This window comes from Aotus nancymaae, unplaced genomic scaffold, assembly GCF_030222135.1.
Source record: "Aotus nancymaae isolate 86718 unplaced genomic scaffold, 86718_ANA_hifiasm-v0.15.2.pri h1tg000025l, whole genome shotgun sequence".
Lineage (NCBI taxonomy): Eukaryota > Metazoa > Chordata > Mammalia > Primates > Aotidae > Aotus > Aotus nancymaae.
Window position 1 is genome coordinate 1,779,178 of NW_026988438.1, and position 15,368 is coordinate 1,794,545.

The 15,368-nt window shown below is 37.7% G+C and overlaps 1 protein-coding gene across 4 annotated transcripts in view; it reads left to right on the plus strand.

The window, feature by feature from the left end:
• The first annotated feature begins 238 nt into the window (after window positions 1-238).
• The window catches only part of SNX13 (sorting nexin 13), a 133,698-nt gene continuing 118,568 nt past the window's right edge, over window positions 239-15,368 (plus strand). For 3 of the 4 annotated variants that reach the window (XM_021674181.2, XM_012450686.2, XM_012450687.2), the window contains exon 1: window positions 239-449. Coding sequence is in view for 3 of the 4 variants with exons in the window: in XM_012450686.2 (XP_012306109.1) it covers window positions 438-449 (12 nt within the window). In the remaining variant the exon portion in view is untranslated. The remainder of the gene's footprint in view (window positions 450-15,368) is intronic. The other variant, XM_012450688.2, reaches the window with a different exon arrangement.

Here is a 15,368-nt window from a genome sequence, read left to right on the forward strand (position 1 = left end):
CGCGGCGGGCGCGTGCGTCGGTTCAGCGGGGGTTCCGGTGCCGTGGTCTCTCCGCACTCCCAGCGGTCCCAAGTTGGCCCAGGCGCCCAGTCCCGGGGTCCTCCCCGCCAGCGCGGAGCCCACAGCCGAGAACCCGCCTCCCCTTCCCCGCGCGCCGGCGCTATGGAGACGGTCACGAGACGCTGGCAGCCCCCGCGCCCGCCAATGGGAGCGCACGTTGCAGGGAGACGCGGACGTCGCTCTTCCAAGATGGCGGCGCGTCCGTCGCGAGCGACCGGGCCGGGGGGAAGCCAGCGAAGCCGAGTAGAGCCGCCGCCCGGGAGAGGATTGAAGGAGCAGTTGCCGCCGTTGGCGGCGGCCCGAGCAGTTTTCGCTGCTGCTACGGCTGTTGCCATGAGGCGAGGCTAGGGAGGACCTCACTTCCCCGGGGAGTAATAATGTTAACTGAGGTAAGCGGCGACGGTGGCCAGTGTTTACCTGTGCAATGGGGAAGGGGCCGGCGCCAGCCCGTCAGAGAACATCACCTCTCCGGACGGTGGGCCTGACCCTACGCCGCGGGCCCCGGGGCCCGAGGAGCAGCGGGGTTCCTACAAGTGCCCCCAGAGCAGGAGCTGTGCTGACTCGACAGAGTCCCACCACCTCCGGCTGCCCGTGCCTCGCCTTTCGCAGTTGTCACTCGCCACTCGCCCCTGGCACTGGTCTCCGTCCTGCTGTCGCTCCCTTCCAGCTCATCGCTGCCTTCTGGGTGTCCCCTTACACGCTACTGTGTGGCAGCGTTGGCCTCCCTGCCTTACAGCTGGTTCCTGTTCCGAGGTTGCCCGAGGTCTCTCTCTCCGGTCCCCGGGCTCCAGGGCCCTCCGCCTCCGAGCTCGGTCAGCATCCCGAGGTTGCCGCTCGGCCGGACCGGTGTGTTTCCCTCTCCCTACTTTGCCTGCGTCTTGGAGTGGACTTTTTATCTCAGGCTGCACTTGGATGGCCCGGTCGTGTCACCCCCTCCCCCACACCCATCACCTTTAGCTTAAATCGTGGTCATCGACGAAGTTCGGTTTAGCATCTGCCTCCTAGATTGGCGTGTGGCCCCCTTGCTACTCTCTGTGGAATAATTTTTTTCCTTGGACCTGAAATGGAAGTAGGGCAACTATGACGAACCAATCAATTTCCCTTTTCTGTGCCTAATGGGCATTTCAAAACGCCGACTTTTTGAAGAAGTAGAGTTTGCCTTTACTGGCAGCACTTTAAGGGGAAGAACTGAATTGGTGCAACTAGGTACTTGACAGGTTCGCCCAGTTCTGTGTAGTAGTATCTGCAGGTGTAGCTGTCGCTGAACTTAAAATACGGAAGCTTGTGATTTGATGAAATACCTTTTTCGAAGCCGCTCACTTTTAAGTACTGTCAGGATCCTGACGTGAGGAACTGACTGGTTTGGGCATTTTTTTGGGCTGCACTGAGAATAGGAAACAGTTTTAGTGGGCATTGGGCGGTATCCCTACGTGGGCCAAAAAGGAAATAAAAACATTTGTAGGTGAGTGGCTTTTATTTTGTGGCAACTGATGATAAAGCACGCTCTTGCCTGAAATTTCAAGTCCTTGTAACTTGACTAACTTTGAGGAACTTTATACTTTGCTGTTTGTACCTAATCTAAGCACGGAGCCTGACATGTAGTAAATACTTACTGATTGATTGCAACTTCTGCACTACGTATTGTTAGTTGTTTGAAGTTCACTTTATATTTCTAAATTATACAGATTTTTCGTTCTTGGAGTTAATTTCATTCTTGGAGATTATGGTTATATTATAAGCTTATGTTGTGATTCGCAGTAATAGATCAGAAAAAAGACTTACGAGTAGCAGAAGTTCCATTTTTACCGTAAGTGTGATATTGTGGTGGGAACAATTAGCCTTATAATAAGTGTTTAGTCTCTAATGTGTAATATTATGTGAGATGATCTTTTGATTAAACTTGGCTTATGTTAGCATGTTTTAGAGTTTTAATACTTTAAAATGAACTGCTCCTTTGTCTGCTATTAAAATGACTTGGAAAGATAGAACTTTCCTAGCTTCTGTATTTTAATGCAATTTTGTGTTTTAGAGAAATATTTTAAGCAGTAAATCAGTGATAGTTTTAAGTAAACTGTACTTTAGTGCTTTTTGTGTGAACACTGCACAGCTTATAAGTGGCAAAACCAGGATTCCAACCTTGGCAGTTGCTACCTAGCCCATTCTATTAACTTCTTCTCTAGATTGCCTCTCCAGAGTAAGGCCCAGATTAAATTGTACTTAAGTTTTCCCTATAGTTTTTAGTAGTCGTTTAAAGATTAGGAAACTGAAGCCCAGAGACTCTTGTCCAAGGTCAATTATTAAATACTAGTGACAGTTGAAACTGTAATCTCATCTCCTAACTCTCAGTAGAGATCTCTGACCATTTTGCTCAGCTGCCTTTCAAGTAGTTCTCAGCTCTCTTGATAGATTTTAAAACATGCTATTGTACTTCCTCGTCTGAATATTGTCAGTAAACTGAAAATGATTATTACTTTTTGCTTTACCTTAGCTTTTTTCCTTTTCATTTTTAAACAAGGCTTCTATGCCTCATAAAATAGTCCTATTTTGATGTATTTTAGATATAAAATTTCACTCAATATTGGCTACTAAAAATTAGTATGGGAGTTCCTTTTTATTACTTCTCCTAGACATTGCTGACTTAGATCAGCAGCTTTTAGGAGATGTGATTTAATTTATGTTAGGTCTCAAAATGTGTACTGATAAGCTGCTATGAAAGATTCCCTTGTCTTTATGATAGTCATGTTAGCATTTACTGTGCTCAGAAAGTGGTGAATTGTACTATATGCTTGATTTCTTTACATCTCAGCAGTGAAGTAGGTGATACTATCCCCATTAACCAATGATAAAACAGATTGGGAAAGTTAAAATAGCTTGTTTAAAGTTATATAAAAAGTAGAGGAGACAGGAATCACATTTAGGTCATCTTAATCCAAATTATGTGCTTTTTGTGATTCAGTATGGAATATATCATTAAATTTCTTTGTAGCTGATAACATCAGCATACTATTTTTAGTTTTTTTTTTTTAAACTGAGGTGAGGATACTAAGTACCTAGATACATAATGAGAATGGTAATGTTAAATGTTCATATAAAACTTTTCAGTTTTGCATTTTGTCAAAATGTATCTTTTTTTTTTTTTGAGACAATGTCTCGCTCTGTCACCCAGGCTGGAGTGCAGTGGCGCAATCTCAGCTCACTGCAATCTCGGCCTCCCAGGTTCAAGCGATTCTCATGCCTCAGCCTCCGGAGTAGCTGGGTTTACAGGCCTGAGCCACTGCACTTGTTGGCCAAAAATATATCTCTAATTGAAACCTTTTCAGAAATGAGAAGCCACACAGGTGATCAATTAAGGACTATTTTAAGTTAAGCTAAAATGGAAAATCACTCAATTGAGCAAATTAATATGTACATTGAACTTTAAACCTATGAAATATGATAAATTAGTGTAAATTGAAAGTATAGCCCTGATTATAGTTCCCAATCTAAACTTTTTGGCTTCAATTTATATTATTTTATCCTAAATACAATGGAATTATTTAGAAAACTTGCTAATCATATTCACGTATTTTTTTTCTTTTTACATACAGGGATGAACTGTATGTAATGTCTAGCTAGTTGTTTTTTTTTTTTTTTTTTTTTTTTTTTTTTTTTTTTAATATCCAGTTAGATTTTTTTCCCCTTCTGTTCTTGCTTCTGTTAGGACTTCTGACTCCTAATGTGACTCCTGCTATACATTGCAAAAAATTTGTCATAGTGTACATGAAAATTATTTGTTTAATACTCAGTTTCCCTCTATCCCTTCTTTTCTTTTTCTTCTTTCTTTTTCTTTCTCTTTCTCTTTCTTTCCTTTCCTTTTCTCTCTCTCTCTCTTTCTTTCTTTCTTTCTTTTAGCAGTAAATACATGTATCCAAATTAGGACATGGGATGTTTGTTTACCTGAAAATTTGTTTTAATGACCCTAAGTTTTCACGACATTCGAAGGTAATGAATTTTTTATCAGTGAATTTTCATCAAACACACTTTTAAACTTTTCTCAATACTTCAAGAGCAATTAGGTTTAACTTTTCTTGATACTTCATGAGCAATTAGGTTTACAATTCTGAGCATTTATAATTACAGAAAACTAAAGGTAAGAAATGTAGGAAAATATGCTGAATACTTTTCAGTATTGTGGTGGTTAGAGGTTGTTTTTGCATAAAAACCAGTTATCAACCTGTTGTCACTTGTCATGTGTTTCTAAAAATAATAAAAAGCATAGTTATTTAAAGTTATTAGTTGTTTGAGTTGTTTGTAAATGTGGATCATTAAGTGACTATTAAATAAAAATAGGTTGTATTTATGTTGTAACTTCCATCCAGATTTGTTGATTTTTCAATATTAACAGTGATTCTCAGAGTTAACAGATCTGATATAAATGGGAAAAGGCATAAACTGCAGCACTTTGAGAAGTTCGACATTAATAGTTGTTAAGGAAGTAAAAGATTTTGTGGTTCAAATAAATTTGGAGGATATTTGCCTAAAGAAAGTTAATAGGTTTCCTCTCTGGAGGACTTCCCATAGCTTTTGATAGGTGATTTATTTTCAAAGAAGATGATAGAATTTACAGCATATTGCAAAGTTATTTAACCATGGAAATGAAAGTACTTCCTTGTATTTCACTTAGAGAAATCTGGAGTGATGAGTTATGTATCAAGAAAGGCTCCCTGAACATCCAGGGGTCCTTTTGAATACGCACATACACACACACATTCACACACAGTTGTCTTGCCCGTAAGTGCTTAGTAAAATATTATTACTTGGTTTTGTTGATTAATATATTTGTAATAGAAATACTCTTGGGGTAGATTAATCCTTAAGCTAAATAAGCTATTTCTTTAATTATTAATGACATTGCAAGAGCTACTAACCAGAGCAAGAAGTCCATAGCTCCACTGGCATTCAGAGGGTGTTAAGGGGTAGGAAAGGGGTTTTATAATGGGAGTGGAAGGACATCAGTATCTAAAATGAGTTTGGCTTGCCACTCTACACACAACCTTACTTGGCATCTTTTGACAAACCAAGAGGAATATTGATAAACATTCTTAAATAATTGTTTAAAAATTAATATTGTAACTGACAGTCATACTTGTATACATTTATGGCATACAGTGTGATATTTTGAAATATGTGTACAGTGTAGAGTGATTAAATGCAGCTGAATAATATATCACCTTATTTTTTGTGGTGAGACACTTGAAATTTAGTTATTTAAAAATATAATACATTATTATTGACAGTTGTTTAATTGATCTAAAACTTTCTTCCATCTGTCTATCTGAAATTTTGTACTCTTTGAGTGGTATATCCCCATTGCTCCTTCTTCTCCTGGCTCTGATATCTATCATTCTGCTGTCTACTTCTGTGAGTTCGACTTTTTAAGATTCCACATGTAAGTGAGATCATGTGGTATTTGTCTTCCCATGCTTGGCTTTTTTCACTTAGCATGATGTCCTCCATGTTCATTCATGTTGTAGCAAGTGACAGAATTTCCTTCTCTTTTAAGCCCAATTAGTATTTCATTGTATCTGTATACTACATTCTCTTCATCTGTTTATCCATTGATGGACACTTAAATTGATTCTATATCTTGGATTTTCTGACTAATGCTGCAGTGAACCTGGGAGTGCAGACATCCTTTTAATATAATGCGTTCCATTTTTTGGAAATATACCCAGAAGTGAGATTGTATGGTAGGTCTATTTTTAGGTTTTTGAGGAACCTACATACCATTTTCCATAATGTTTATACTAATTTACATTTCTGCCTACAGTGTACAAGAATTCCCTTCACATCCGTGGCATCACTTAATTCTCATCTTTTTGATTATAAACATTCTAACAGGTGTGAGGTGATATCTCATTGTGGTTTTAATTTGCATTTTCCTAATGGTTAGTGATGCTTAGCAGTTTTTCATCTATTTATTGGCCAGAAGTATGTCTTCTTTTGAGACATGTCTGTTCAAGTCCTTTGCCCATTTTTAAAATGAGTTATTTTCTTGAAATTGAATTGAGTTCCTTTTATATTTTGTCTGTTATCCCCTTATCACATGTATGGTTTACACTTTAATCCAAGTTCTGGAGTGGAAAAGTGTATCCCAACTCCAATAGATACACAGCTTTCTGTTTTTGTTATCTTTGGGCCCCAGTGGATTGGATGGTGCCTGCCCACATGGAAGGCAGGTCTCCAGGTAGTCCACTCAGACTCATGTGCTAATCTCAGTCTTCTCTGGAAACATCTTCACAGATACACCCAAAGCAGTGCTTTACCAGGTTTCTAGGTATTCCTTAATCTAGTCAAGCTGACATCTAAAATTATTCACCACAATGACTTTACAGCTTTCCCTGAGTGAGGCTGTCAGATTATGGCTTTTTAAAAACTGTGCTTTGAAATATTGTGGTTTCACAGACCATGAAGTACCTCCTCGATTGTAATCTGGAATTGACTTGCTATTTCAGAGTCAGGTTTAATTTTGATGATTCAATGCCTTAAATAAATGTAAGGAGAAGGAATCCTGAAGCAAGCAGATAGCTCTTAAACTGTTTTAACATTTTAAAAGTGTTTGAAGTTAAATAGATAGACTGGAGTTACAGTGATAAATACTATGTCTATCAACAAATTATACCTGTGGCAACACTCAAGACCATATGTTAAGCATTATAAAGGATGATACTCAGCTTTACCACTTACTTATGATGGGATGTTGGGGAAGTAGTTTGAACTTTCTAAGCTTTAATTTCCTTCTGTGTAAAATTGGGATAATAGCACCTTTTTCGCTGTTCTCACATTGTTATGAAGGTCATATAAGATGATGGAGGGTGTAACTTTGTAAATTGCCAGTCATTATACAAATATTAGTAGTTAATACATCTTTTTTTTTTTTTTCTGTATATGCCTTGTGCTGATAAATTTAAATCCTAGGCTCCATCTAGGTTTATTGCTAACTATTTTCTTGGTGGATAGGTGGGTGGGTCCTGAGCGAAAATTAGCAGGGGAGTCCCCCGGCTATTAGTGCAGTTACAGGGGAGGCGAGGAATAGACTAAAAGAAGTGAAAGAAAAACATTTTTTGCAAATTAGTAAAAAGGGGCTAGTTTCTTGTGTGGTTGGTAAACCGATTTCAAAGCATGCCTTAAAGCAAAGTTTACTCTCCTTTTTTTTTTTTTTTAAGGAGACAGAGTCTCACTCTGTGGCCCCGGCTGGAGTACAGTGGCTTGATCTCAGCTCACTGCAGCCTACGCCTCCCGGGTTCAAACAGTTCTCCTGCTTTAGCCTCCTGAGTAGCTGGGACTACAGGCACGTGCTGCCATGCCCGGCTAATTTTTTGTATTTTTAGTAAAGACAGAGTTTCACCATGTTAGCCAGGGTGGTCTCAATCTCCCGACCTTGTGATCCACCCACCTCACCTCCCAAAGTGGTAGGATTACAGGCGTGAGCCACCCTGCCTGGCCACCTTAAAGCAAAGTTCTAAAAAATGTTTTGAAAAAGGTGAATTATTTGAGGGTTACCAGTCATTTGTCTGTACATATTCCCAAACATTTGTGGGAAGAGAAATCTTTTATTTTTAATCAGACTTGGTAAATCCCTAAAAGGAAAAGCTGTTATTAAGGATGATGTTTATAAGGCTTTGGTTACAACTTGTACTGGAGATTGATTTTTATGGATTAATTTGTTCACTAAACGGGTGAATATGCCTACTTGGTGCTAGGCACATGCTAATACATTCTGGTGTTGAAGTGGTGAGTCATTTGGGAAATCTGGCCTCAGAAATCACTATCACTGCGAAATTTAACATTGTACCACTTAGGCCATCAGAGTGGAAGCCATGAGGTCTTTTGTCAGAATAAAGTGATACCAGTAAGGGGTGAAAAGTTAAGGTGGGGAAAAGATTGGAGAATATAATTAAAAGATAAATATGACTTGAGTTAGCTTTACAACCCCTGGTAAATCTATTAGTTTGGATGAGACAGCAGCTCTGAAATAGAATTCCTGCAATTGAAGAGTCAGCCTGGTGAAAGTAAATACTTGATCCTGGAGTTCCCACTTCCATGTGTTAGGTATTTATTTATTTGCTTGTTACATGTTTTTCCCTAATAGTGTAAACTCCTGAGGATGGGCCTCACAGTTGTATTCCCAGAGCCTAGAATAGAGGTTGATACTTAGCATATGCAAATATCTATTGAATTAATGAATGTTGAATATTTTCTCAAGAAAAATTAAAGTGAAAAATTACTACGGTGAAATTGTCAACAATAAATCTAAACTATTACATTAATTTCCCTTAAAGGAATGGTTACTATCTGTGTTCATTAGACATTTTATATAGTAAGTACACTGTGGTTTAATATTGTGTTTAAGAGCAACAGGTCAAAAAAATGTTGAACCTGCGGCTTTTAGTTAGGAATGTAATTCTGTCTTAATTTTTCCTACAGGGAAAAATCTGATTAGGTTGTTATTTTGATAGAACCAATTATAAATGCCAAAAGGAGTCGGATTTTATTTTGTAGTTCTTCCTACTTGATATTTATTATGATTTTGTGAATATTATTTAAAATTTAATTCCTAAACTAGATACATTTAAATAAAGCTTTGTTTATAATAATACAATAATGCTGATTTTCATCAAATCATTTTGTTGAGTGTTCCAGTTTGTATGACCTTTAATGCTACCTTGAAAGTTTGTATCAGTAAAAATTTGGCCATGATTTCAAAGTTGGAAACTTTTGGGGGTCCATTTTTAAGGAAGGCAGCTGCTACCATAGTCTCTTGACTAAAATGCCTCCCTGTTCAATGTTGGAGACAGAGTACTGTTAGGTCGTTCGCCCATCTATAATACAACGGAATTCCGGATCTGGATACATTATAAGGATCATGTACATCAACTGGAATAATTCACCATTGTTGACTTACTGCACTGTTTTCTCTGATTTCCTAAGGGATCTTTTTATTCTGATGCATCTGTGAAGACCCTAAGGTGAATCCAGCTTTGCTCTTGACCTTAGCAGTGCATTGTTGGAGAACCCTTGGCTCTTACTCCATTTAAACCTGAATTGGTTTTGTTCCTGAAACTTGGAGGCGATTTTCAGCCTTACTGGCTTAGCATAGGAAAGAGTTACGATTCTTTGTGATTTCTTTTATTTTCGGGCTAGAGTTGTGTGACAACATGCATGTGTGGAGAATGGCCTTTGGATTCACTGTCATGTAAAGCTTGGTAATTATAAAACTGAAGTTGTGCCACTTTAGCGGAAGAGTTAAATATGAAATAAAATTTCACCTTATTTCTGTTCTTACATAGTATTAGGAAATAATGGTCTGACTTTAAGATATGATATTGTGTTACCCGGTGTTTCTCCAGGCTGTAATATTGTATTTTGCAATTTGTTCTTTTCCCAAGTTTGAGATAGCCTTTTTTTCTCAGAATTTTTTCTCAGCTGAGAAACACAATTGGCGTTTAATCAGACTGCAACTATTTTTTTTTTTTTTTTTTTTTTTTTTTTTTTTTTTTTTTTGAGACGGAGTCTCGCTCTTGTTACCCAGGCTGGAGTGCAATGGCGCGATCTCGGCTCACCGCAACCTCCGCCTCCTGGGTTCAGGCAATTCTCCTGCCTCAGCCTCCTGAGTAGCTGGGATTACAGGCACGCGCCACCATGCCCAGCTAATTTTTTTTTTTGTATTAATAGAGACGGGGTTTCACAATGTTGACCAGGATGGTCTCGATCTCTCGACCTCGTGATCCACCCGCCTCGGCCTCCCAAAGTGCTGGGATTACAGGCGTGAGCCACCGCGCCCGGCCCAGACTGCAACTATTAATATAATCAGCTATTTTACATCTGGTGTTAATTACTAACATCTGATCTTTTTATTGTACAGTGCCTAAGCGCTCAACACTTAAAGTACTGCAATAGTCTTAATCCTGGTGGGAGTCAGGAGAGTAAAATAAATGGGCTAGAACAACGGTCTCCAACCTTTATGGCACCAGGGACTGGTTTTGTGGAAGACGATTTTTCCACGGACAGCAGTTGAGGGGAATGGTTTTGGGATTAAACTGTTCCACCTCAGATTATCAGGCATGAAATCCTCATAAGGAGCATGCAGCCTAGATCCTTGCATGTGCAATTCACAATAAGGGTCATGCTCTTATGAGAATCTACTGTCCTTGCTGATCTGACAGGAGGCCGACCTCAGGCGGTAAAGCCCACTCCCTGCCGTAACGCCCGCCACTCACCACCTTCTGTGCAGCCTGATTTCTAATGGGCCATGGTCCTGCAGTGCTCTGTGGCCCAGGGGTTGAGGGTGGAACACCACAAAGACACAGGAAAAGAAACTGAAATAATGTACTTTACAAATAGTGAGTATTGGTCGAATAAAGGTTTTAGAAAAACCAAATAGGCTTGAGAGTATTTTATGATTCATTAAAAATGTATTTTATTAATCCAGAACTCCAGAAATTAATGTCAGTACCTCAGAATATTCAATCCTGTAGTAGACACTAACACAAAATTTATGTGACGATGAAAGTTAGATTATCTTTTACTAGGATTCAGTGTTAATCATCTTTTTTATATGTGTGTATATATCTTCTCTAATCCCAAACCAAATATTTCTAATTTCTGAATAAAAATATATACTTTTCGTTAAGAGTGATGGCTGGTGTCAGATTGTTTGGATTTGAATCTAAATTTTTTCGCTTCTGAGCATTTTGACCTTGTAAAAGTTCCTAAACTTTCTGAGCCTCGGTTTTCTCATATATATGACTTATAAATTAATGGTACTAACCTCATAGGGTTGTTGTGAGTATTAAGTGAAGTAATTCAAGTACTGTGCAGTGTTTCCTACAGTAACAATAAATCCTAGGCTTTATTCTTATTTCCTCTGATATAAATAGCAAGTGGTTTATTTTCAAAACCTGGAATTTAATATGTTTGAAGTTGTTTTAGTGTTCTTTGTTTCATTGAGATAGTGTTGAAATGTCAGTGTAATCCTCTATGATCCAGGTAATCTAATTCTCTTCTTACTTTCTATCTCAGTTTTTACTAACTTTTTTTTTAAGTATTGCATTTCCAAAGTGAATGCTAAGAGTGAGAGTTAGACTGAATTTCAAGAGGAAATCAAAAGGGATGACACCTGCGTAATATGATCATAACTAGAATTTTTGGCTAACCAATGTGTTTCTTCTGGACACTAAAACTTACTGTAAATAAAATGGAAAGAAAAGATTTTAGTGCACTTGCATATTATGCTTTTAAAATGCTATATTATTGTACAGTTTTCTGACATGAGAAGTACTATGGTTCTTGTCAATTTGATAAAGTTTTATGTAAAGTGGCTCTCAATTTATACAAGCTCTTCTATTGAATTGTCTTAGAACAGAAAGATGAGGAGTGTTAAAAATCTTTGAAAAAATATGTAGTTGACTTGAGTGGTGTTAATAGTACTGTGCAGTAGGTAATGAGACTTAGGGCTAAGTTATTACAAATAAAATTTGTACTGATATAAATGAAATTGTAGATATTAAGCACATATAATTTCAGTCTCTATGCAACAGATGCTTATCTTGGTACACATAATAATAGAATAAACTATTATAATCAAGGAGTGTGGTGTTCCTCCTGTTGCAGTAACATTGTACTTAGTTGGAGATTATGCCATCAAGGTCCTTTGTGGTTCAATCTATGTCTATTCCTTTCTATACTTACACTGTATGCTTTTTTGTTTTCTTGTCACTGATGCTTTGTGTATTTTTTTTTTTTCTTTTCTGTCTTCATTATTCTTCTTTGTGTCTACAGGCTTGCAAGCGTGCTTTCTCGGGGTTTTTTCCCTAACCTTACACTCTTTCTTCTCTTTCTTTTTTTTTTTTTTTGATATGAAGTCTTGCTCTGTAGCAAGGCTGGAGTGCAGTGGCGCAATCTTGGATCACTGCAGCCTCCTCCTCCTGGGTTCAAACGATTCTTCTGCCACAGCTTCCCGAGTAGCTGGGACCACAGGCGTGTGCCACCACGCCTGGCTAATTTTTGTATTTTTCTTAGAGATGGGGTTTCACCATGTTAGCCAGGATGGTTTCGATCTCTTGACCTCGTGATCCCCCCACCTCGGCCTCCCAAAGTGCTGGGATTACAGGCGTGAGCCACCGCGCCCAGCCAACACTCTTTCTACCCCTTCTCAAATAGATTAAAAAAGCCAAAATAGAAAATTGAGCTTCTGTTTTTATGTTATACATTATTTATGGGTTTAATAGTACTTTTTATGGTTAATTTAAAAGGGGAACAAATAGAATGGTTTATATATTTTTTTCATAAACAGTAGAGCCCAGTATAGTTTCCTTGTACACCTCTTATCTGAATTTATCTTGATTAAAAGACATCATCTCTGAGTTAAATGAACACTATTAAGTTTATTGTTTTATTGTGAATTAAAATAATCTTGTTGTATTTTCAGGGTTAGAGTCATTGTTCTGATATTGAGTTGTTACTTACTCTAGAACACACCCTGAAAGTAATCTTAACTCCTACAAAATCTACATCAGATTCTTAAAAAGTATCAAGGACTTTGAGATGTTAGTGACAGTTTAGTTACTTCTGTTTTTTTCTCATAATTGAATTTTTTGAATCTAAATAAATGAGTTTTGTTTGATTATTTAGAAATTCTGTGCAGAATTTTGCCCATCCTTCCTTTTAAAAAACCTTGAGAGTCCGTGTAAAGTAATGGCTCAAGAACATGCTTGGGTTTTAAACCAAAGCTCAGTTCATGCTCCAGTTTTATCACTTAGCTGTTTGTTTTTAATCTGTAGAATAGTTAGTGTAACTTATGTCGTAAGTATAATTTATGTCATAGATTGTGCGAACTAGATATATTTAAAGTGGTTAGCAAATGCTAGCCAACAGTAAGCACTTAATATATTATATTTTTAGAGATGGGGTCTTGCTTTATTGTCCAGGTTGGCATCAAACTCGGCTCAAGCAATCTTCTCACCTCAGTCCAAGTAGTTGAGTAGCTGTATCCTCAGTAAGCTACTGTGCCCGGCCAAGTAAACACTTAATAAACGATAGCTCCTATTGTTGTTTTAGAGGATGCTCCTTTTCATAAGAAAGAAATGAAGTGTTATGCCATGCATTGAGGATCTAGCTTCCTCTGCTGTGATAGGCTTATGTCGCTTTGATTTTCCCTTTGAGTCTGTATTATGGAGAAAAGCAGAAGTCGAGACTTGTAAATATTAGGACTTTTGTTCTTCTATTGTTATAGTCCTTTATGAATGAGAGACTTTTGTTCTTGTAGTGTTACAGTCCTGTATGAATGAGAGATGGGTAGGGGGACCTTTGTGAACATGGGCTGTTTTATCTTCCTTTTGTTCTGGGCAACTGCTGTGATAAAAGCTTTGTGTACTTTAGTATAGGAACACTTCGTGAGTGGAAATCTTCCGATATATAAACTAAATTTTTCTAATTCACGTAAAGGAATTGAAGGTGAATATCCATGTAACTGAGCTTATTTTTATTATGAGGTAATGATAGAAATGGTCTTGATGCTTGAGGATCTTAAGTACTGTAATGTGGCCCAAACAGAGTAGGGAAGGAGGTAGAAGCTTTGGTTAGAAATGCCAAGTGTATTGTTTTGAGTTTCATAGGGACAGTCAGTCTAAAGAGAACAAGAGTATTTATGAAATAGGAAAATTACTGAGAAACCTGGACAATCAAGAATATTTTAATTTCTGTCTGGGTACCGTGGCTCATGCCTGTAATTCCAGTGCTTTGGGAGGGTGAGGTGAGAGGATCGCTTGAGCACATGAGTTCTATACCAGACTGGGGAATGTAGGGAGACCTTGTCTCTGCAAAAACTTAAAAAATTAGCCAAGCATGGTGGTGTGTGCCTGTAGTTCCAGTTACTCAGGAGGCTTAAGTGGGAGGATTACTGGAGTCCAGGAATTAGAGGCTGCAGTGAGCTAGGATTGCATCACTGCACTGTAGCCTGGGCAACAGAATGAGACACTGTTTCTTAAAAAAAAAAAAAACAATGTATATATATATATATACACACACACACACACACACACATACACACACACATTTTGACGTATGTATGTATATGTGCATATACATATAGGTATATGTATGCATACAGACATACATGTACACATGTGCGTATATGTATATATGTACACATATAATCTATATAAAACAAAAATATACATTTTGATGTATGTATATATGTCAAATTATATGTATATATACACTTATATGTCAAAATAAATGTCAACAGCATAGTTGATATTTTTTAATCTTATGTTAGCTTACTAAAACAAATTTGACTCAACTTTTTATCTTTGCTTATGACATCACATAGGTAAAAAATTACATTTTTGCTTTAAAATTGTGGATTTCTTTGTTGCTGATAGAGTTGTTAATCTTTTCTTTTGCTTATTAGCAGTTTATATTTTCTGTTTTGAATTGCTGTTCATATCCTGTTTTTCTTTGGAGTAGTAGTCTATTCCTTTTTCTTTTTTTTTTTTTTTGTTTTGTTTTTTGAGACAGTGTCTCACTTTGTTGGCTAGGCTAGAATTCAGTGGCATGAACATGGCTCACTGCAGCCTTGACCTTCTGGGCTCAACCAATCCTCCAGCCTCAGCCTCCCAAGTAGCTGGGACTACAGGCATGTACCACCATGCCCAGCTGATTTATGTATTTTTGTAGAGATGGGGTTTCACCGTGTTGCTTGGGGTGGTCTCAAACTCCCGAGCTCAAGCAATCCACTCACCTCAGCCTCTCAAATTGCTGGACTTACAGGTGTTAGCCACTGTGCTGGGTCTGGAGTAGTAGTCTGTTTCTTAATGATTTATAAACATCTGTCTACTCATGGATTAAAATCTTTCGTTGTATATGGTGTATGTATTTTTACAAGTGTATGTATACTTTGTGATTTTGTTAAGAAAAAGTTAATTTTATGTTTTCAGATATGTTACTCTTTTTCTATAGGTTTTGCCTTTTAAAAAATGACCTTTCCCAGCCCTAAATAATACAGTATACCTTTTTTAAAGCCAGAATTTCCAAGCAGTTTTCTATATATTGTCAATATTTTTATGATGTGTTTTGTAGGGGAAAAATATTCCTAATTTAAATTGATTTTTTATATAGCACACTTTCAAACATACAGAAACCCTGAAAAAAAAAACTGTCACTAGCACCCATATACAGTAACCTAGATTTGTTTAAATTATCATATTTGCTTCCTCTCTTTCTTTTTATTTATTTATTTTCTATTACCTTAGCTCTATGGATATGCC